Here is a 21,943-nt window from a genome sequence, read left to right on the forward strand (position 1 = left end):
TGAATTTATACAATACTACTACTAATTACACAGAAGCAGAAGAGGCAAGGAGGTTTCAGGATAAGTAGCTGCTCCAGCAAAGAAGCCACCATCAGCAGTCAACAATCCTTCACGCACCTGTGACTCCCTCCTCCCCAGGGAATGTCTCAGAGGTGTGCAGGTGTACAGACTGAGGTGTGACCTGGCTGTAAACAGAAGCTAATTCCTCTACAGTCCCACTTATTCTGACACATTACATTATAAATGAACTTACTTGGAATGTAACCAATTTCTACAAAGAACTATTCATTTCAAAAGTTCTATTAAATCATAAACCCTATACCTCCTGTCCCCCAGCCCCTGGAATGCTTAAAGATCCAATGGCCATCCTTTAAAAAACAAAGTAAGTTTAACTTCTAGCAAGGGTGAACTAGGTTTTCTAGAACCAACTTCTCACCAGAAACAAATGAAAAAGCCAGATAAATATCATATGAAAAACATGTTTAAAATAATCGAAAAGATACCAAATAAATGAGAATTTGTGGGACCAAGGACCAGGAGAAGAGAAACAGCAAAGGGCAGAAGCTTGGCAACATTTTGCCCCCAAGGAATATTGTGATATAAAAGCAGTGGCTGAGATGGTGAGAAATTGAGAAGAGACTTTGACAGATTCACAGGACTATGGAGATAGAAACTAAAGTGCAGGGTCTGCCACAAGTTTCAAGATTTCAGGTACAACCCAAGAGAACCAATCTTAGGATTTCATTTATACTGAATTCAACAACCAGCAAAACTCTGTTAGAATTTAAGGTAGTGGTTATCTTAGCAGGGAAGGTGGGGACTGTGATTTCAGGAGGCCTAAGGGTACTCTAGGAGGCTGGTCTATTTTTTTTTTATTAGAGCAGTGGTTATCCGAGTGTACCCATATTGTGATCATTCATTTGTGTTTATGTAGTTTCCTACATGTACATGTCAATAACAAAAGTAATTTTTAAGTATTTTAAAAGGCATGTGGTCAGTACCTTGCTTAACAAGAAATTTTCTTCGAATACCTTCCTGACGTCACTAGAGAACATTTCTGGCCTTTATCCTAAAAATGATACTCAAACCTAGTTAATGGTTTCTCAAATTTGTGAGGATATCCAAATGTCAAGAACATACTTTCATACCAGCAGGAAAGTCCACAACAGCATTTTCAAACTCAAAGGAAAAATATGGAGTAAAAAGTTTTTCGCTAAACATAATATTTTAACATTAAAAATATACTAAGAAAAAGTCCTCAAGCCATGTTTTGAATTCACTTTCATTCAACAAATATTTATAGGATTAATTATGTGCTCATGACTTCCTGAAGTAAATATTCATGATGGTGGGAAAGAGGCTAGTTCAGCAAGTCACGTACTGTTTGAATTTTCTGTGATTCATCTGTTTTGTGATATTGGGCAAGTAGTTTAATCTAAGTTTCAGTTACCTTATCTATAAAAATAAGATTAATAAAATCTGCAGGCTTAATAAAATGTTGGTTTAATTTTCTACTCCAGTGCCTAACAATAGAAACTTATATAAATGTTAGTTCCTCACTCCTTACTGCTTTTTTTTTTTTGAGATGGAGTCTCGCTCTTATTGCCCAGGCTGGAGTGCAATGGCATGATCTCGGCTCACCGCAACCTCTGCCTCCCGGGTTCAACCAATTCTCCTGTCTCAGCCTCCTGAGTAGCTGGGATTACAGGAATGTGCCACCACACCCAGCTAATTTTGTATTTTTAGTAGAGATGGGGTTTCCCCATGTTGATCAGGCTGGTCTTACCATTTTTAATTCTTAAAATAAGTTCACGTTAGGATAATTTATAAGATTTCCTTCCTCTGTAAATTTGTAAACTTCCTTGATATCATTTTGTCAATTTTGTTTCTATTGCCAAATAATTTTTGTTCTCCTCCAGTTAATTCTGAAATTGAATACAAACAAACAAGGCCTTTCCCAGGCCCAGAACTAGTATTTTTCTGGTCTATTTAAAACAATATTGTCTTCTGTCAACCAACCAAGAAACCCCACCCAGCAGCCCCTTCCTCCAATCAATATTCTTTTGTCTTCTGGTATCTCCCCCTCCCCTGCCCCAAACCTTGCCAAATCAGGCAAAAATCTCTTGTCCTGGGGTCATAAACTCAAAATATCAAATATAGTACAAAATAAACTAGAAAAAAAACAGAATATAGCCACTATACAAGACAGTTTGGTGGCCTCTTACAAAACTAAGCATACTCTTATCATACATCCAGCAACTGCATTCCTTGGTATTTACTAATCAAATGGGCTAAAAATAGTCCATACAAAAACCTGCATACAGACGTTTATAACAGCTTTACTCACAATTGTCAAAACTTGACACAACCAAGATGTCCTTCAGTAGGCAAACAGGTAAGTAATCTGTGGAACATCTAGACGATAGATTATTATTCAGCACTAAAAAGAAATAAGTTATCAAGCCATGAAAAGGCATGGAAGAGTCTTAAATATGTATTACTAAATGAAAGAAGCCAATTTGAAAAGGCTACATACTGTATTATTCTGATTATATTAATGTTCTGGAAAAGGCAACACTATAGAGACAGTTGAAAAGTTTGGTGGTTGCCAGAAGTTGGTGAGGGGATAGAAAAACATGGAGAGTTTTTAGGGCAGTGAAAATCTCCTACAATATTGTAATGATGGATACATGTCATTATAAATTTGCCTAAGCCCAAAAGAACATGCAGCACTAAGACTGAAATCTAAGGTAAACAAACTATGGACTGTGGGAGATGATAGGTCAATGCAGGTTCATCGATTGTTTATTGTTCATTGATTATGGACTACTTTGGTGGGGAATGTTGATAATGAGTAAAGAAGCTATGTAGTGTATATGCAGAGGAAGGGGATATATATATATATATATATATATATATAAGTGTGTGTGTATATATATATATATATATATATATGTATATGGGAAATCTCTATACTTTCCCTCCTCCTAATTCTGCTGTGAACTGAAACTACTCTAAGAAATAAAACGACTCAAAAACCCAATACTCAGGAAGTATCCTCATGACCATAGGCCTGAACTTCATGCCTATTATCTTTATCTCCGACATATCCTCTCCTCTAAATAGTTTCACTTCTTTGACCCTGAAGTTAGCAACTCTGGTCTATGTGAATGTTACAGTTCCACTAGAAAGATGGTGGTTAAATTGCTGTTGTATAAGAATTCTTGGCAGACAGCAAGAAATTTAGATAAAAAAGAAATACGGGTCCTTTTAATATAAACTAGCATTTAAAAAATCACTATACAACTTTGGAAATAAATCAAAGCATTATTTATTTATGACATATTTACATACTTACAAAACTGATTTTATCCAATACATCATCCTGTCTAATATTATAAAATGAACATCATATCCTGGGAATAAAAATACATATTTCTTAATAACTTATGTATAGCCCAACAACTTTTAGAACATAGAGTATTATCAATTTGGCTTCCCAATTACAAAGTCCTGTTTATAATTTTTTCTAGCCAAGGAACAGGGAAGATGCAATAGCATATTAAAGTAATTTAGTTAACCCTGAGTAATTACTATCTTGCATAATTTTGAATGAATGTATATAACACACTTTCATCTGTATTCTTAGATACTTATACTATCATACTATCTTTTTGTCTATATTTATCCACCTCAATTTTCAACTTCATTAATCTTCAAAAGAAAGAGGAACAAAGAATGGGAAAGTAATAAACAGACTCAGAAGAGGAAACTTCTAGCACTGCCTCAACATTCAGAGGTCTGTGACAGTTTAGGTCTGGGGTTATCTCAAAAAACTAACAAAAGGAGGATCCTGGATTGAATAATCTGAGCACCTTGTCGACTAAGGTTGATGTTAAATTATTTTTCCTGCATTCTTTGTTTTCTTTCACACTAATTAAATATATGTGTACAAGCTTATAAAATTCAATTTGGATTAAAATATATAACCAGGAGCTCTTCAGAAGAAAAAAATCACAAAACCACCTCAACAGTAGTAAAGTATTAAAGATGGGTTTTCCTAAGACAGAGGAAGAACTAAAGCAAATAGCACCCCCCCTCTGCCAAGGCTAGCACAACAGTTACAAGGAAATGGGCAGAAAGGGAACAGACACTCAGGCTGGATGATTAGTGGCCTGAATATGATCAGCATATCTTATGCCCAAACACCACCACTAAGACTGCCTGGCTAAGCAGGCATGGTGTGTTAGAGATAATGAGTTACTTTTCTTGCCCCTTTTATAACAGGGAAATCTAAGGACAACAAAATAAACAAAAGGCTGAGAAAGCTGAGCATGTGAAGTCAGTCATGCTCTGCTGCTTTTCAAAAACTCTGGGCCAAAAAAAGAACCAGAGAGGCCAGACCAGTTCATGTGTTTCTCTCTTCCATCTGCCTGTCTCTAATCCTCCTCACCCACTCACACTGTTCTAAAGAGCAGAAGGCTTGCCAGGTCAGCAGGGGCAGGAACATTATCTAGCTTCAACCAAGCCATGGAATAACTACCACTGCTATTTGAAGATTCTAGGAAAATAATCATCTAATGAAATGTCAGTGTTTATGATTCTATGAGAACAATTCTCAAAACATTAAAAAAGACATTTGTGACTTAAAATAAAAATCAAAGAAAAATTAAGATATTTTTAGGATCTGTAACATTTCCTTGCAATAGGAGAGAAAGTACAAGAACTATTTTAAGGACATCCTTCCCTTCAGTCTGTAAGGAAAGACTGTTTCTGTCATCATGCCACTGCCATGATGAAACACTAATAGAAAAGGACAGCTTTTTAAAATAAAGTGTAGAAGTAAATGGTAGAGAAAGGCTTCTTTTACTCTTAAAGGAGGAAAAAGAAAGTATTCTCTCCCTGTTACTCCTGGAGCAAAGTGCACCAAAGCAACCTATTACCTCTCTCTTCTGTCTCTCATAACTTAATGACACCGAAGACTGATATTCACTGAACAGCCTTTATACAGTGCTTGGAAAGTAATGTATATATTTTCAAATTTAATATTCATTCTTCTTAATCTCAAGTAAAAATATAGCAGAAACCAAATAATTACGTGAAGTGGAATTAATACAAAGCAAACCTTATATGTAAAGACAGTGCAGGACAAGAGCTTCAACATCTTTTATAAAACTGCCAGAGATTGTGCTAATTCTTTTACATCTAAAGAACTGTATAGAAGAGTAAAAAAATTAAATTACATTTATGTAAGAAACTATCTTCAAAAAAGTTGTTTGAACTTGTATATACAGAGTTCAACAGTATTAAGAAAAAAACATTTAATTATTTCCAAAAATGGTAAAATATATTATTTGAGGGGAAAAAGGCTTCCACTAAATAGAAACACAATAGACTAAATAAACTAGATTGAATATAAAATAGTTTCTTTGAAGACACCCATAAAAAGTAAAGGCAAAATGGCACCAAGTTAGAAAAGTAACACTTAAGGCAAACCAAATAAGTAGCCTTAATTAAAGTAAAAGACATACTATCCCATAAGCAATAAAGTAATCCTCTCTCAAAAATGTCTCTATTACAACGTTTAGAGAATATGAGGGGAAGCAGAAACAATGGCTGTTGTCAGCGTTTACTCTTGGAAGTACTCAATAGCATTATACAAAAATAATTTGAATACTTTTGATTTAAAATACACTTGAATCATTTGCCCCTTAGCTGTCATATAGTAATGAAAAAATAAAATGTATTACCCCAATGTTCATAATATAAATCTGACAAATGCCAAAAGTTATGTTTAAAATTGAAAAAAAGTATAATTTTCCAAACTATATGTGTACATTATGACAGCAAAAGAAAATGATCAATTCCATTATTTTGGCCCATATTATTGAAAACATGCACAGAAATGTGGAACAGCTCCCTACGAGTAGGTGTTTTATGGTGACTGTTGAGCAGGCTGCTCAGCATCAGCCCTGAGATCATATGCGCATACAAAAGGCGTCAAAGACTGACAGGAAAGAGATGAAGCAAAAAGAAATCATGCTTTTATAAACATTCAATCAACATGTTCTTTAATAATGTCTTCTTTAAAGAACAAAATAATTAAGAACATGGAATGTCTCTGCACATGAATTTCCACTTTAAAAATTTGGTATATTAAATTATGCTGTAAATATATTTGTATATTTTCTTTTTTGAGAACTATGATAGGTGAAAGGATTATAAAAAGGATTTGTTTCTTTTTGTCTACAGGAAAATGATAAAAACTACTGGATTCATTTAAGCTATTCAATTTAAGAAGCGATAACCACTTCTTTAACATCAAGCTAAAAGTGGGGGAAAATCTCAGTCTCCCAGGTGAGTCTCCTCTCACACTGTCCTGGGTGGTAGACGCTGTTTATACATGCCTGCTATTGCTCTGGCTGCACTGTAGATCATCTGTCGACGAGACATGCCTGTAAATGCCATGTGCCAATCAGTCCGGCTGACATTCAGTAAACTCTTTTCCAGGACTTCACCCACTGTCACCAAAAGGCCTGACCACCTCAGATTGTAGTCTGGGGGAGTTAGACTTTGAGCCTATGGAAAGATGAAATTGATATTACTTATAATACATTTTAAAATATCAAACTAGCTATAAGTGATGTTTCAAAGTGTTTCGTGTTATTTTAAATACAGATTATGACAAACTCTGAGAAACACAGCAAGGCTGTGGACTGTATCAAGTGACAAGGCTAGAAAACAATCAATATAATATTACATACATCTACTTTAAAAAAAAATCCCCATTAACAGGGCTAATAGAATTTCCGGTTCTAAATTAAGTGTCACTTCAGGTTAACAGTAAGATTGGTACTAAACTCAGTGCTAAAGTTATCTGTTTATAGTAATAAAATTTCAACCAGAAAGAGGAAAACAAAAACTGCAAGTTAAGGCTTAAACCCATTCAGAAAAGAGTTGCTCAATTATCAAAATTATCTCTGGAAATGTGATTAACGTGTTGATATGTATCAAATAATCTCCAGTCCAGGACAACATTAACCACTAATGCAATGTTCCTAGTTGATCCAATTCATATCTGCTCACATTCAAATCATTTACACATCTACAAAGAAATGAGAGAAGAATAAACTCATTGTTTGATATCCAAGAATGATGTGGTTTTTCTGTCCAGAAGAGTATAGCCACATGTAGAATGGATCTATACAGTTATACAGGACTACCAAATGTGCTGTGTATTACAATCACCTGAGGAGCTCTTGTGACTTTTTTTTAACAGTAACAAGTTCTCATGTCCCACTAAGATAATGGAGACACTAAGATAACTGAGCTGGAAACTCTACAGCTGGTTCCAAGAGAAACAGTACAGTATTACATACATAAAATAGCTTCCAAATAAATATGATGCAAACAGTCCAGCACTTGGGAACCCCTGCTCTCAGTATTCTCTTCCAATGTGTCTACTACAGTATCAGTGTTTCACTATATTTCAAAGACGACAAACGGCAGATACATTGCTAGGGTCCTCAGAGACACCAGTAAAACTGTGCTTCCCCAACTATGGCATGTGCATGTGTATGAAGCCCCTGAATATCTTCTGAAAATGCAGCTCCTGATTCACTAGTCCTGTGTTAGGGCCCAAGAATCTGCATTGTAACAAATTCCTAGGTGATGCTTATGATGCTAGGCCAAGGATCATACTTTTTAGAAACAAGGTCTGTGATATTACTGGCAAAAATCCAGAACAGCTGGGGTTGTTTATGGGGGTGGGGAATCATTTATACTTAAATTTAACATGCACAAATTGTATGAAATTTATTTCTAGATTTTTACTAATATTTATACTGATAATTATAATTCCCTGAAGGGCTGATTTCTATTCCCTTGAATTAAAAATTCTAACAATAAAGAAGCATAAAACATTTCAGAATGAATAAAAAAAAAAAAAAACAGGGAGGAGAGCTGAATACCTGAGAATAAAAAGAAGACATTTCAATGCACATAGTTTTGTATCTTCTAAATTTTAAAACCAAATGGCACAAAATAAAACAAACAGAATAAAAAGCAAAGTAAAAACCAAACAGCACCTGTGAATACCATTATTCAAAATTAAGCTCTATTAACAGTTTGCTGTGTATCTTTCCAGGCCTTTTTCCCTATTCTTACTAAAATTTTAAAGCACACAAATACACCCCTGCTAGTAAATGGGATCATACTAGATGTGCTGGTTTTGACTTTCACTCAGCAATATGTAATAGCTATCTTTCAGTATTGGTACACACAAGTCCACTTCATTCTTTCAGGTCTACTTCTTTCCAATATACATTCCTTAAAACAAGACAAAAATTGTCGTTTGCGATGTTCAGACATCTAGCACAGGGGTCAGCAAACTTTTTCTGAAAAGAGCCAAGACGGTAAATACATTAGGCTTTGTGGGCCAGACACTCTCTGTTACAACTACTCAGCTCTGCTGCTGTAGCACAAAAGTAGCTATAAACAATAAGTAAGCAAACTGGCATGGGTGTGTTCCAATAAAACTTATTTACGAAAACAGATGGCGGGCCAGATTTGGCTGTTTTTCGACCCCAGATCTACAGCAATGTTAACAGTGACAGTGACAGGAGCATCCTCATAATGAGAACGCTTCCAATGTTTTATTTATTAGATCTGAAGTTTGCTTTGATTTTGTGGTACACACATACCCTTCTACTGCTAGTTAGCTAAGAGCTATTAGTATGATTCTTTCTAGCAAATACCTTCAACGCTATTGAAATCTTTTTTCTGCCTTCAATGCGGATGTTCATGTATTGAATTACGTAAATTTACTATTGTTGAACCATTCTGCTGTTCACAGAACAAATCTTTCATGGTTAGGACACAATATTCTTCTGATACATTTCTCAATTTTATTAATTTTACCAATGGTTTTGATATTGAGTTCTATGGACTATAATTTCATTTGAAGTTAAAAAAGGCTAGTCTTACAGAATGAATTGGAAAACTCTCTCTCTTTTTGGTACTTCATAAAGCACAAGAATCATCTTTTCAACATTTTGTAGAACTCACTTATAACACCATTGGTACTTGCGATTTTTTTTTTTTTTTTTTAGTTACTTAAAGTTCTTCCATTGTAATGCTTCAATTAGGTTGAATCATATGAAACTGACACAATTTAACTGTCTCTGACCATCAAAGGCAACAAGGTCATTTGGTTCAACCTAATACTTACTCTTAACTATGGCAAAATTTATACTTAGCTAGAAAATCTACTATTTTATCTAATTTTTCTAATTTATTGGCATAACAGTATACATAGTATGACCTTCATATTGAAATAAGTTTAATGTTAATATCTATAAAAAGGTTTAATTGAACTTCTGAAAAGGAATAATGGTGTAAATAAAAGTTTCAGTAAAATTTCAAATTCCAAGCATCAATTCTTAGTCCTCTTTCTCAACTATAAAGTCTAAGTAGACCAGAGGTTACTTTTAGGGATTATGTGAACACATATGCCACACTTCTATGAAAGTACAAATACATGCATTTTTCTTGGGAGAGTCCAAAAGTTTTCTTAGATTTTCAAATGTCCTCAAGTCCCAATTAAGTTTAAAAGACAGTTTTGAAGTGATATTTAACAGTGTACAAAGTATAACTGTAACAAAAATTTTATGAAATTAATGACAGGAAAAAGTAGAATATCACTTAAAAGCACAGAGATTTCAATGCACATATATATTTATATTCCTTTTTGTTCATGAAAGGATTAGAGAAAACATACCAAAAAAAAAGAGGAATAAGCCTTATCATTTATACCTACATTCTCCTGCAAACTGTGTGGATAGGTGCACTATTAGGTCCATTTTTCAGCCAAAAAACCTAAAGACAGGTGCCTAAAAGGTTTCTAATGTTGACTTCACTAAAGATGAACAAGAAGACAATCAAATCAAAGAAAAGGGAAATGGAGATAACAATGGAAATGAAATGTGAGATAAAAGGGAAAGCAAACGAAAGGTGGAAATGAAACACGTAGAAAAGGTAAACCTTTTCCTCCACTCAGAGTAAAACAAAGAAACAAATGAGAGAAATAATGATTAACCATGTAATGTATTACCTTTCATAGACACCCTGAAAACAAAAGGAGGAAGGTACGAAAACAACATACCAGGACCAGGAAATTAAAAAGCAGAGAAAAATACTAAAAGAAAAAGACTGAAACAAAATCAAGAACACATTTCTAACGAAAAATCGAACACAAATTTTTATTATGAAAGCAATATTCCAAGTTTCTCTGGAGCATAATGAAAAAGCAAAGGAGAAAACCAACCTGCTGTACAAATTCCAAAGGCACTGGTGTGGCTTGTGTAAATGTTTCTAGATGAATGCCATGGACGGGATCTTCAACCACCAAACAACCAATGTCGAACCATCTGCAACAGAATTTTGAGTTTCAGATGGTCTACATGCCAAATAAAACTTACCATGAATAGACAAAAAGAAAAAGTAAGTACTATTATTCAGATAGAACAGCAAATTTCAAAAAGGAAATCTTTTTCTTATCAACTTGGAAGAGGACAATTCATAAAACTACAGATAAAAGCACTCTGTTGTATTAGTTTCAAAGGGAAAAAACAGAAAATATCCATATAGAAAAAATAATTTAAAATTACTTATCATGGAAAGCTTCCCTTCCACGGGAAGGGAGAATAATTAAAGTAAGGGCACTCAAATATGCAACAGGTAAATTTACATACATTGTATATGCAAAAAGCTTATAATGAGTAATATTTTTCAATTGACACTTACTAAAATATGGGAAATTTTATAATACCAACTCTATTATGAATATGTACCCAACTAGCTAAGTTACTAGCAAATTAGAAACTAAGCTCAGAGGAAATAATAACAAATACTCTCTTCATTACTAATAAATCCTTCTAATCACAATTTCTGAATTATTCACAATAAGTCAGTCTTTGAAAACAGCCTCATGAAATCCAGGAAACCTCTCTTCATTTAAAGAGATGTATGTATTATACAAAATGGTAAATTTAAAAAATGACTTAAGTGAAACAACTGTAGTACCACCCAAATTTTAGCTACCCCAAATCATGAAACAACCAGACACCCTTAAAACAGGAATTTAAACAATAAAAGGATATGAAGCAGAAAAATGTTCAATCTCTATTTTTTAATGTAAATCCAATAAAATGCAATGAAATATAAAACAGATTAGGAGACTTTTATTTACACATTCAAAAAAACTACAAAGTAAAATATAGAGTAACATAAGCAACTTTGCTGAATACTAAAATGGCACTGTATAATGTCTACAGTACTCACATCCTCAAACTGTTTAAAAGTCAAAACATTAAATAATGACACTTATTTTATTTGGTGGACTAATAGATATTTTGTATTTTAATACAACTTTCTCAGTCAAGATAATGTATTTGTAAAGCCTCCATAAAGTTAAGCTTAGCCAAATTTTATTTTGCATAATTTGCACACAATAATGTCTATTGTGAATAACATGCTAACCAAGCTTTCAGGTGTGGACATCCTAAAAAGAGTTACTGAAGGTATGAGGGAAGTTTCTTCTATGATGCCAGTGAATATACCTTAGAACTCTTACCTAGCCTTGTCTCAGCTCAGACTGTGACTAAAGTACACTACATTACCCTCCCCCTCTTACACTCCTACAATTGTGTTTATTACTATAGAGGAAAGAATGAATCTTCTCAAGATCACCTAAAGCCTCTAGAGTTTTGTTTTGCTTTCTAACCAACAGCTTTCAAAGATTGCTAGGCATTCAGACAGACAGCACGATATATTCAAACCAAAAGGAAAAAGGAAACTAAAACAGGCCCACAAGTGACCCTGATATTAGAATTAGTAGATGAGCATTTAAAAGTAATTATGGCTCGGATAATCAAAAAAAGAGAGGTGAAGAAAGTGCAACTAGATTAAAAGATATAGGTATTCAAGAGATAAACTGAGCCTATATTTTAAAAGGTAAGAACTCTATGTAAGAGTTTAACAACAGGCTGGACACAACAGAAGGCAGGCTTAGTGAACCTGAAGACAGGTGAACAGAAAATGTCAAAACTAAAGAACAGAGAGAAAAAAGAGTGGGAGAAAAAATAACCTGACAATGTGAGACACTGTCAAAAGTGAACGGGCATGTAATTAAGGTCCTATAAAGAGAAGGGAGAGAAGACGGGCTTCTAGAAACAAGTTTTGAAGACATAATTGCAAAGAATTTTCCAAAACTGAAGACATTAATCCACAGAATCAAGAAACTCAGTGAATCCACACACACACAAAAATAATTATGTAGAGCAAGCAAGCAAATGTATATAATCATACCATACAAAAACTGCAAAAAGTAAAATGACAGAGAAAATCCTAAAAGCATCTGGAGAAAACAACATATCTTCACAACGACAATACACAAGAAGATGGAGAGCTGACTTTTTAACAGAAATGATGGAAATCAGAAAACAGTATCATGACATTTTTAAAGTGCTGAAAGAAAAGAAATTGCTAACCTAGATTTCTACATCCAGCAAAAATAAAGGTGAATTAAAGCACTTTCGAACAAAGAAAAGCTGAGAGAATTGGTAGTGAGCAGCTCTGAACTATGATGTAGTATCAAAGGAAGTACTTTAGGCTTCCTTTAGAAGAAAAATGACCCCAAACGGAAAAACAAAAATGCAGCAAATAATTCAGAGGATAAACAAACAAATACTGACTGCAAAGAACATGACTAGTTACGTTTTAAGTTTAAAATACATGCAGAATTTAAATACCTAACAATGATACTGCAAAAAGTGAAAAGGGAGTGAATAGTATTAAAAGTACTTCTAATTTTTATTATAATATAATACATCAAAAAGGCACTTTGTAATTTCTAAAGTTAACCATTAAACAAACAGTAATAGGTTAACACATTAAAAAATGACACAATAATCACTGGAGAGTTTCTCAGTGCTTACATAAAAAGTTGAAACTTATCAATGTAGAATTCAGAGCTCTTCACAATTTGTCCCATGTCACCTCTTGATTTCTCATCCAACTAACCTTTAACCAAGTTAATATGATCACTGACCCCAGAATATATTTCAATTACCTTCAAACTTTTTCTCTACCCAGAACATTCTACCTACTTTGTTTCATTTGGCCAAGTTTCACTTCTTCAAAATCCAGTTCAAGCCCTAATCATTCATGAATTTCACCTGACACTATCTCCCCAGAGTTACCGCCAATGAAATTTTATACATTTCTTGTCAGCAAAAAATTATGTTCCTTTTTATATAATTACTTAAAACTGCTCATCTGTGTACTACATATATCTTCTCTCCCACTGGCCTATAATTGCCTCAAAGTTGGAGGACATGTTTTGTATATTATAAGCCACAAAATGCTATGCCCATTGTTATTCAACACTGATAAGATAAATAATTAAAGAAAAACACCACCACAATGCAATTACAAAAGAAGGTAGATTTCAACAAAGGGAAGTTATTTTAATATAAATCAATTCAGCCAATTAAAAATTTTCCCCATAAAAAGCCACCTATATTAAAAATACACAGCCCTCAAACATGATGATGAATTATGCTGTCTGGAGGTTTTTCTAAGCTATTGTGAGTACAGGAGAGACAGCTCACCAGAAACTCAAACCTAGTGACTGCTATCAGGCCTTCTTGCTCATACCCTCCATGACTTTGAATAACATAATGATTGTGTTTGCTCCTCATGGTCAATTATATCCACATCAACTCTATCATCTTATACTTACTGCCATTTTATTAAGTAATTATTAGCACGATCTCAGAAAGCAGGCAGGCATGACCAATGCCATCTTATAATTAAAGAGAAACAAGGATAGAAATGCCAGCTAAGCCAAGGACACACAGCTAGTTAAGTGATATAGCCAGCATCAAAATATACTTTTCTCTCTGGTTATAAAACAGGAGACACTTTTTGCTAAGTATTCAGTGTGAACTCCCAGACCCAATTATATTTTGCTTCTAAGAGGAACATAATACACTTCTTACTTGTCAGGCAGCAATTCTGCAATGAAGTTCTCTACTGACACAGCTGTCTGTTTTTCATGGATCACTCCAGTTCGACGCAAGCTATCTATCCGTTCCTGGGCACCCTAAACAACAATGGCAGAGGTTAGAAACAATTTCAAATTATTTAATATTAAATATACTAATTTATGATTATATAATACATGCATACATTTATATGCAAACATGTATACTCACTGTAAACGTTCAAACAATAGAAAAATATAGAGTAAAAAATGACAAAGTACAATTACATTTCCTCAGTATCAACAGTGTGGGGTACACCTTCCAAATTACTCCCCTATGCATTATGATGTTGGTTCCTTTGTGAAATGGTTTATTTTTGTACTACATTTTCTCATTGGTTGTTACTATTAAATAATTTAAGAAAACTATGTATTTTTTAATGTTGATCTGTCAAGAGGCCATCTCACTATATAAAAAGCTTTTAACAGTCCTACCAGTTTTTCAGTTAATTCTCTCTTGAATTTTTTAGGTAGGTAATCATATCAATAATAAATACATTTTACTCTTTCTTCTGATTCCCTTTAAATATGCATACACCAAAATGACCAGTTACTTAAAAAGCTGCAAATGTATACATTACACCAAAGCTTATTCAACCAAATAATTACCACTAAAGAAGCAAAACTGGCTGAGAACACTGTACAGATAACTCAAAATCATGACCTGATTTTATGTAATAGAAAACTAAAAGCTGGATTAGTGACGGAAAAGGTTTCTGTTTATTGCTTTTATCTGAATCATTTCATTAAGGTGCCTATGAACAATGTGATGAACATGTGTTCAAAAGGCAAGATAAAAAGTCTAAACAAAAGTAGCCACGGATAATTTTTATAAGGACAGCAAAACTCAACAGAGAATATCAGATTAAATGGTCAATTCTTATGCAACTGAAAATTGAGAAGGCTAGGACACATCTCGGGAAAACTCAATTTATTTCAGAGACAACTGAAATAAAAAAGAGAAAGTGACAACTGTATGAGAATGTGTCAAACAATTTAAGATACTAGCTCATAAAGATGAAGATACAATTTAAACTACAATAAAATCAAGCCTGTAATTTTTTGCTCACTCTTCTATTTCTAGTGCCCGGCACAGTGCCTAACTTAATAGATGTTCAATGAGAACTTACCACAGAAAAAACTAAACAAAGAAAAAAAAAAAAGGCTTCTGAAGGCCTATGTGGTCAATGTTAAGAACAGAAATAGTGTAAATATGGCATCACCAAATCCAGTAACACTTACAAAGAGGAAGCTGTTGATTTTGAAGACAATGTAACAGATAAGATAAATTTAATTCATTATACTGGATGTTACAAATTTGCCTAATTCACTCCTCCTAGGAGGTAGTTATGGCTAAATTTTAATTTTAAAAAAGCTTAAGTAACTGCTAACTCAGTAAAAACTATTAAGGGATTAATGAGATGTTTAGAGAGTCATCCCCTAACTCTTTGAAGGTGGTACCTCCGCTATGCACTACAACAAAATATTCCTAGATTTTATACTCCCTGGGAACAGAGACTAAGTTTATTCATTTTTCACTATCTTACAGCACAGGGCTTTATACTCCATAGGATTCACAAAATATTTAATTAAAATTAATTAGTTCCTTTAAGAGACAGGATAATAAGCCAGGTAGACAATTTTCTTTTAGGTTTATAAAATCCATAAGGAAATGAAAATGGGGCTATATCTGGCCTTTCTTTTTCCTCTGACCATTATATTAATTAAATGCGGCCTCTTTTGGAGTTACAAATACAAGCATTTTAACATTAGTCCCTACCAATGTTTTGAGAATGAGATTTTGTTTTTCAGCAATATAAGAGATGGAGAATTAGGTAGTTTAGAGGCCATATTAAAATAATCATTTTAGAATTGAATACTGTACTCTAAGAGCTAATACCAAGAAACTTGGTTCAATGAATAGTTAAAATTTTATATACGTTCATAAATGATTATATTGTTGAATATAAAACAGTAGTCATACAACTGGCTTTTCAATAAAAACTGGGCATAAAAGTTCTAGAAGCTTCCTAACTTTAATTTTGGCTGAACTGATTTACTTCCTTAAATAATTTCCTATTTTTAAAAGGCAATTTAAGTTTAGTTCAGAAAACCCATTTACTTCAAATAAAATCTGATGGGAAGAACAAAAACAGGTTAAATTTTTATTTTTCTTCTCATTAGCTCCCCCTACTGTTTCTGAAAAAAATAAAAAGAACAAATTTACAAATCACTTTCTTATATATTAGTTTCAATGAATTTTAGTTTTGAGCTTGAACTGAAAATTGTGGAAAAAGAATTCATATGTGTAAATTTGAAGGACAAAACCAATAGCAAAAATAATCTGTCAAATCCTATTACAGCAAGATAAATGAAACTACAATATTTTACATCAAATAAGGTTACCAACTTCCATATCACATTTACATAATGCTTCACAATTTATCGAAAGCCCTTGTTTTAGTCTCTAATTTCAGTGAAATGCATTCACCATTTTGTCTAATAACCTAATAGCCTATTTTAGGATTTTTTTCAGTTTACCCTTGGCAACTGAATCTTGAAAAGTCTTCCTTCTCAGACCTATAAACTCTTTCCAACTTACAAAACCTCTTGGGAAATCTTAAAATACATTCTCAATCTAAGTTTGTAACTTGTTCTAGTCTTTCAAGTAAAATTCACCCATACAAATGCTTATGGTTTATCTTACATATATATAATTGGTTTAATGTGCAATTATTATGTCTACATACTTATTTTACCCATTTATTGTACTTTTTTTTTCATTCGTAGATTAAATTCAAACCCTACAGCCATAAGTTAGCTTTGCTAAATTTTATTAAATCAAACACCTATCCCCCAAAGAAAGTCTTGTCAGCAATGTACACTAGGGCTCAAATTTAAGAGAACTCTACTACAGAAAAGAAGTATTTCAAAGTGTATGTGCTTTTAGCAGCTCTGCTGTGTGTAGGGACAGACCACTGCGAAAAGTGAAAAGGCAGAAAACATATAATTAATATTATATATGATGCACTACATTTAGATAGAGTGTAACTACTCCCTAGTAGCCCCTAATATAGAAAAGTGGTTTTGTGGTATGTGAGTGTGCACATGTGTAAAAGAAAAGAGCTTCATATTCTATTTAAATAAAGTACTAAATACAACTCAAAGAGCACGTCAAACTCATGCAGCACTACCTAGTAGAATAAAAAATAACCCAGTGTCAGTGCGGGTTTATGTTTAATGACTAATTATAATTAATGTAACAGACTTTTCCCCCGAAATATGCTATGTCAATTACCTCATTCTAATGCTTTACATGCACTAAATGAATGCAAGTAAAGGGTCTATGTGCCTGGCTCAGAGGATGTTCTCAATAAATGTAAGGTATTATAAGCTCTTTTAAACAAAATAACAGAATGTCATATATGAAAACGCATTTCTCCTTAAACATAAATACAGTTGATCATATTATTTTTGTGGATTCCACATAATTACAAATTTGACTGCACACTGAAATTTATTTATAACCTCAAAATCGGACATGCACAGAGCTATGAGAAACCTGAGTTGCCTGATGCACATACTCCCAGCTGAGGTTGAACAAAGCAGTGCCCTGCCTTCTTCTTTCAGCTGACATAATGCAAACAGGTATCATTTTGGGGCATCTATTTAGCATCTTTTTGCATCTTTGTGTTTGTTGATGTTATCTGCTGTTTTCAAATGGCCCCCAAGTGTAGTGCTAGACTGCTGTCTAGTGTTCCTAGGCACAAGATGACCATGATGTACCTGACTGAGAAAATACGAGTGTGTTAAATAAGCTGCATTCAAGCATGAGTTATAGTTACAGTACTGTTAATTGTGAGAATTCAATGGTAATGAATCAAAAATATCTGCATGTATGTATGTGTATAAAAATATATTTAAACAGAAAGAGACATAAAACAAAGTTATGTATTGACAGAATGGCAAAAATGTGACCAGAGGCCCACAGGGGCTCTAATCGTATCTCCCCTGGTAGCAATGGCTCAGTATTCACAAATTCAATATCTGTGGCAACCTTACAGAACATAATTATGTTGAAAAATAAGAACGGTCTGTCTTGCAAATAAGATTTCTTGATGGATTAGAAGTGGGTAATGAGAGAAGTCAGGGCTGACTCCAAGGTTTCTTGCCTGAGAAAATGGAAGGACAGAACTGCTATTAATTAAGTTGGAGAAGGCTAGAGGGAACAGGTGTGGAGGAAAAAAGTTTAGATCTAGACATATTAATTTTGAGATATTCAAGTAAAGTTGTCAAAAATTTTTTTTTGAGACGGAGTCTTGCTTCATTGCCCAGGCTGGAGTGCAGTGGTGCAATCTTGGCCCACTACAACCTCTGCCTCCTGAGTTCAAGTGATTCTCCTGTCTCAGACTCCCGAGTAGCTGGGATTACAGGCACTTGCCATCATGCCCAGCTAATTTTTCTTTTTGTATTTTTGTAGAGATGGGGTTTTACCATATTGGCCAGGCTGGTCTTATACTCCTGACCTCAGGTAATCCATGTGCGTCAGCCTCCCAAAGTGCTGGGATTACAGACATGAGCCACCAAGCCCGAACAAAAAGGCAACTTTTATATAAATCAAGAGTCCACAAGAAGGTCTCAGGTGGAGATATGAATTTGGAACTGTCAGCACAGGGATGGTATTTAAAGCCATGGGACAGTCTGAGAGTGAACTGATAAGGAGAAGGTGATCGTTAGAAGACTGGAGAGAATACGAGTACTCAACAAAGGAAGCACAGAAAGAGCAAGCAATCAATGAAGGAGGGAAAAACTAAAGTGTGGTATCCTGGAAGTCAAGTAAAAAAAGCATTAAAGAGGAGTACATGATCAACTGTCTCAAAAGCCTCTGTTAGGTCAAATAAGATGAAGGACGTTAGTATGAGCCCGAGAGCACTATCAGTGGAGTGCTGGAGGTGGAAGCCTAACTGAGGTAGATTTAAGAGAATGTGAAAAGGATTCGAGAGAAGTGCTGGCAACTCTTTGGAGTCTGGCTTCAAAAGGAAGCAAACAGGTCGTAAGTTATAGAAGAAGGGAGGTCAAAGAATTTGTTGAGTTTCTTTTGGTTTTCTTTTTCAAGGTGGGAAAGACATTTGCCAATAAACTGTTCATTCGTTCTTGCACGTGTGTAAAAGAAAAGAGCTTCATATTCTATTTAGATTTAGACATAAGTTTAGATCTAGACATATTAATTTTGAAATATTCAAGTAAAAGTTGCCTTTTTGGCCGGGCTTGGTGGTTCACGGCTGTAATCCCAGCACTTTGGGAGGCTGAGGCAGGTGGATTACCTGAGGTCAGGACTGTATGCTGGTAACAATACAAAGAGAGAAAAATAAAGTATGAAAGAGAGAATGGAATTCTTGGAACTTACACATTTTTAAGCATTATCAATAGTGATAATAAAAAGCTTATGGGATTCAAGGGTTAGTATCATCTCAGTAATTGATTTGAATGTTAACGCTGGATGAAGAAGATCTTGTTTAGGACTTTTAGGACTAACTACTCTCTTTTTGTGCTCTCTCAATGTTTCTTTCCCTCCCACAATAATCAAAACTTACTTTAGATTTTTTTTAAACTAAAACTCCACTATACCTTCATAATACTACAGGGTTGTCTACTAAAAGCAAAGTTCATTGTTATTTCAGTATGTAAAAGCCTATTGGCTCCACAGAGACAGCAGATTATCAGAATTATAAAAAAATTAAATGGTAGTTTCCATGTCCTGAAAATGGTATTCTATTACTCACTTTTAATCCAGCTGCATAGCCCACTGGTTGTGGGGCAATATTGGACTGTCCAGCTTCCCCTACAACCACAGCTAAGCCAAAGACCTCCTGGAAGGCATCTCGGACAGCAGCAACTTTTACTTCTTTATTTGAGGTAACTACAATATCCAATTCTCCTCCAGATTCTATAAAGACCAAGGGAAAATTTAAATTTCAAATGAAATTTTTGTAATTACTAGCATATCAGGTGCTAACATCTAATTTACATAATTATTACCAGTCTCATAAAACCATGCAAGGTCATTACCTTTTTTATATGGTTAAGAAAACTGAGGTCAACAAAGTTTTGCCCAACATAACATATCTATTCAGCACTAATGTCAGGACTCAGAGTATACCAAATGTGGAAATTACATATTTGGCTTTTGAAGATTCACAAGAAATTACATATCTGGCTTGCGATATGTAATGTCAGTTTTGAGTCCTGACATTAGTGCTACATAAATATGCAGATTTATGGAAAATTAAAGACTTACTGATAGTAATTTGTCAAAGAGTTGCATTAAAGTTATGCACTAAACAAGGACTTCCATGACATATACTTTTTACCTAGAAAATAGTTTAAATTTGGGGTCATCAAGCTTTTCATTTACCATCCCCATGATGTTTTGAGCATATACCACAAGTAGATATTTATCAATTATACGTGTACTACTACCCAAATATAAATATGCAAGCATAGATGAAACTGAAGTAACATATAAAATTTGAAATCTAAAAGATTAAGAATATAAAACAAAAATATTTTCAAATATTAATTTTTCAATTACTTAAAAAAACCTATGCACTACTATTTCTAGACAGAACAATTTGACCAAATGTTTCCTTATTCTTAAAAATCTTAACCTAATGTTTCTGTGATATAACGAATTCAAAGCCCTGGTTTTAAACACAGCACATTTTGATATGTGGCATTAATAGTTATCACTGGTAAAATAGATTTTTCATGAAAATTGTTTGCAATGTAAAACATTTTGCCTTGGAAACAAGGCTGTTTTTCCCTAACAAATATCATACGGAACAGTGAAATATATTTTCAAGTACTTGGGTTTTTAAAATCATGGATCCCTTTTTCCTGACTGATATGTTTCAAAGATCACATCTTTACTGGAAATTTCAGAAGTTACTAGAACATAAAAGCAATGGATCACACAGAAGAGAAGAATATATATTTTTTTTCACTTTTTTCCTCCACATGGGACACAACTCTTGATCTTAGCTAAGTACTGCTCCATTAAGCTTCAGCTCAAAATGGCTTTTCAGCTGTGATGAATAGTCCTGCCTTTAATGATAATAAAAGGAGACCTAATTAAAAGACTGGAGACACTCAAACTGTGTTAAAATCCATTTCTAATATTTTTTGAGCTTTCTTGACATATTTGAAATTGTTACATCAAGTGATTTCTGGAATATTTGTGTAAAAATACCTTAAGATTTACTTTGAGTTTTGTTTAGATCAAAATGGTGATGCTTTGCTGTCAGTAAAGGTGTCAGCTTTTTTCGAATTCAGTTTTAATACTTTTTAAAGCTGATTAAGTTATAACATGTGCTAATAACAGAAATTCCATTTTGATATCTTTCTATTCTCCCCTTTGGTGTTACACCTTTTTCTTGATGTCATGAAGACTAGTGGCCTGAGAAACTCCCTTGAGTATGCGCTCTGCCTTTATCATTTACTAGCTTCTTTACCTTGGGGAAGTCACTGAGTTTGTTTTATGTAGAAAAATACCTGCCATCCAGCCTGGCCAACACGGAGAAACCCCATCTCTACAAAATACAAAACATCTGCCATCCAGCCAGCCTGGCCAACATGGAGAAACTCCATCTCTAAAAAAATACAAAAATTAGCGGGGCGTGGTGGCAAATGCCTGTAGTCCCAGCTAGTCAGAACGCTGAAGCATGAGAATCGCCTGAACCCAGGAGGCAGAGGTTGCAGTGAGCTGGGATCATGCCACTGTACTGCAGTCGGAGCAACAGAGTGAGACCTTGTCAGAGAGGAGAGAGGAGAGGGGGGAGG

The 21,943-nt window shown here is 34.1% G+C and overlaps 1 protein-coding gene across 2 annotated transcripts in view; it reads right to left on the minus strand.

The window, feature by feature from the left end:
* Window positions 1-3,312: 3,312 nt before the first annotated feature.
* PRRC1 (proline rich coiled-coil 1) overlaps window positions 3,313-21,943 on the minus strand; it is a 32,462-nt gene continuing 13,831 nt past the window's right edge. For both annotated transcript variants that reach the window (XM_032263316.1, XM_032263253.1), the window contains exons 6-9: window positions 19,888-20,051; window positions 14,061-14,164; window positions 10,325-10,427; window positions 3,313-6,579 (exon numbers count right to left, since the gene is read on the minus strand). In XM_032263316.1, coding sequence (XP_032119207.1) covers window positions 6,370-6,579; window positions 10,325-10,427; window positions 14,061-14,164; window positions 19,888-20,051 — 581 coding nt within the window. In that variant the 3' untranslated portion in view covers window positions 3,313-6,369. The remainder of the gene's footprint in view (window positions 6,580-10,324; window positions 10,428-14,060; window positions 14,165-19,887; window positions 20,052-21,943) is intronic.

The sequence above is a fragment of the Sapajus apella genome, unplaced genomic scaffold (assembly GCF_009761245.1).
Source record: "Sapajus apella isolate SASKATOON/1434 unplaced genomic scaffold, GSC_monkey_1.0 scaffold1, whole genome shotgun sequence".
Classification (NCBI taxonomy): domain Eukaryota; kingdom Metazoa; phylum Chordata; class Mammalia; order Primates; family Cebidae; genus Sapajus; species Sapajus apella.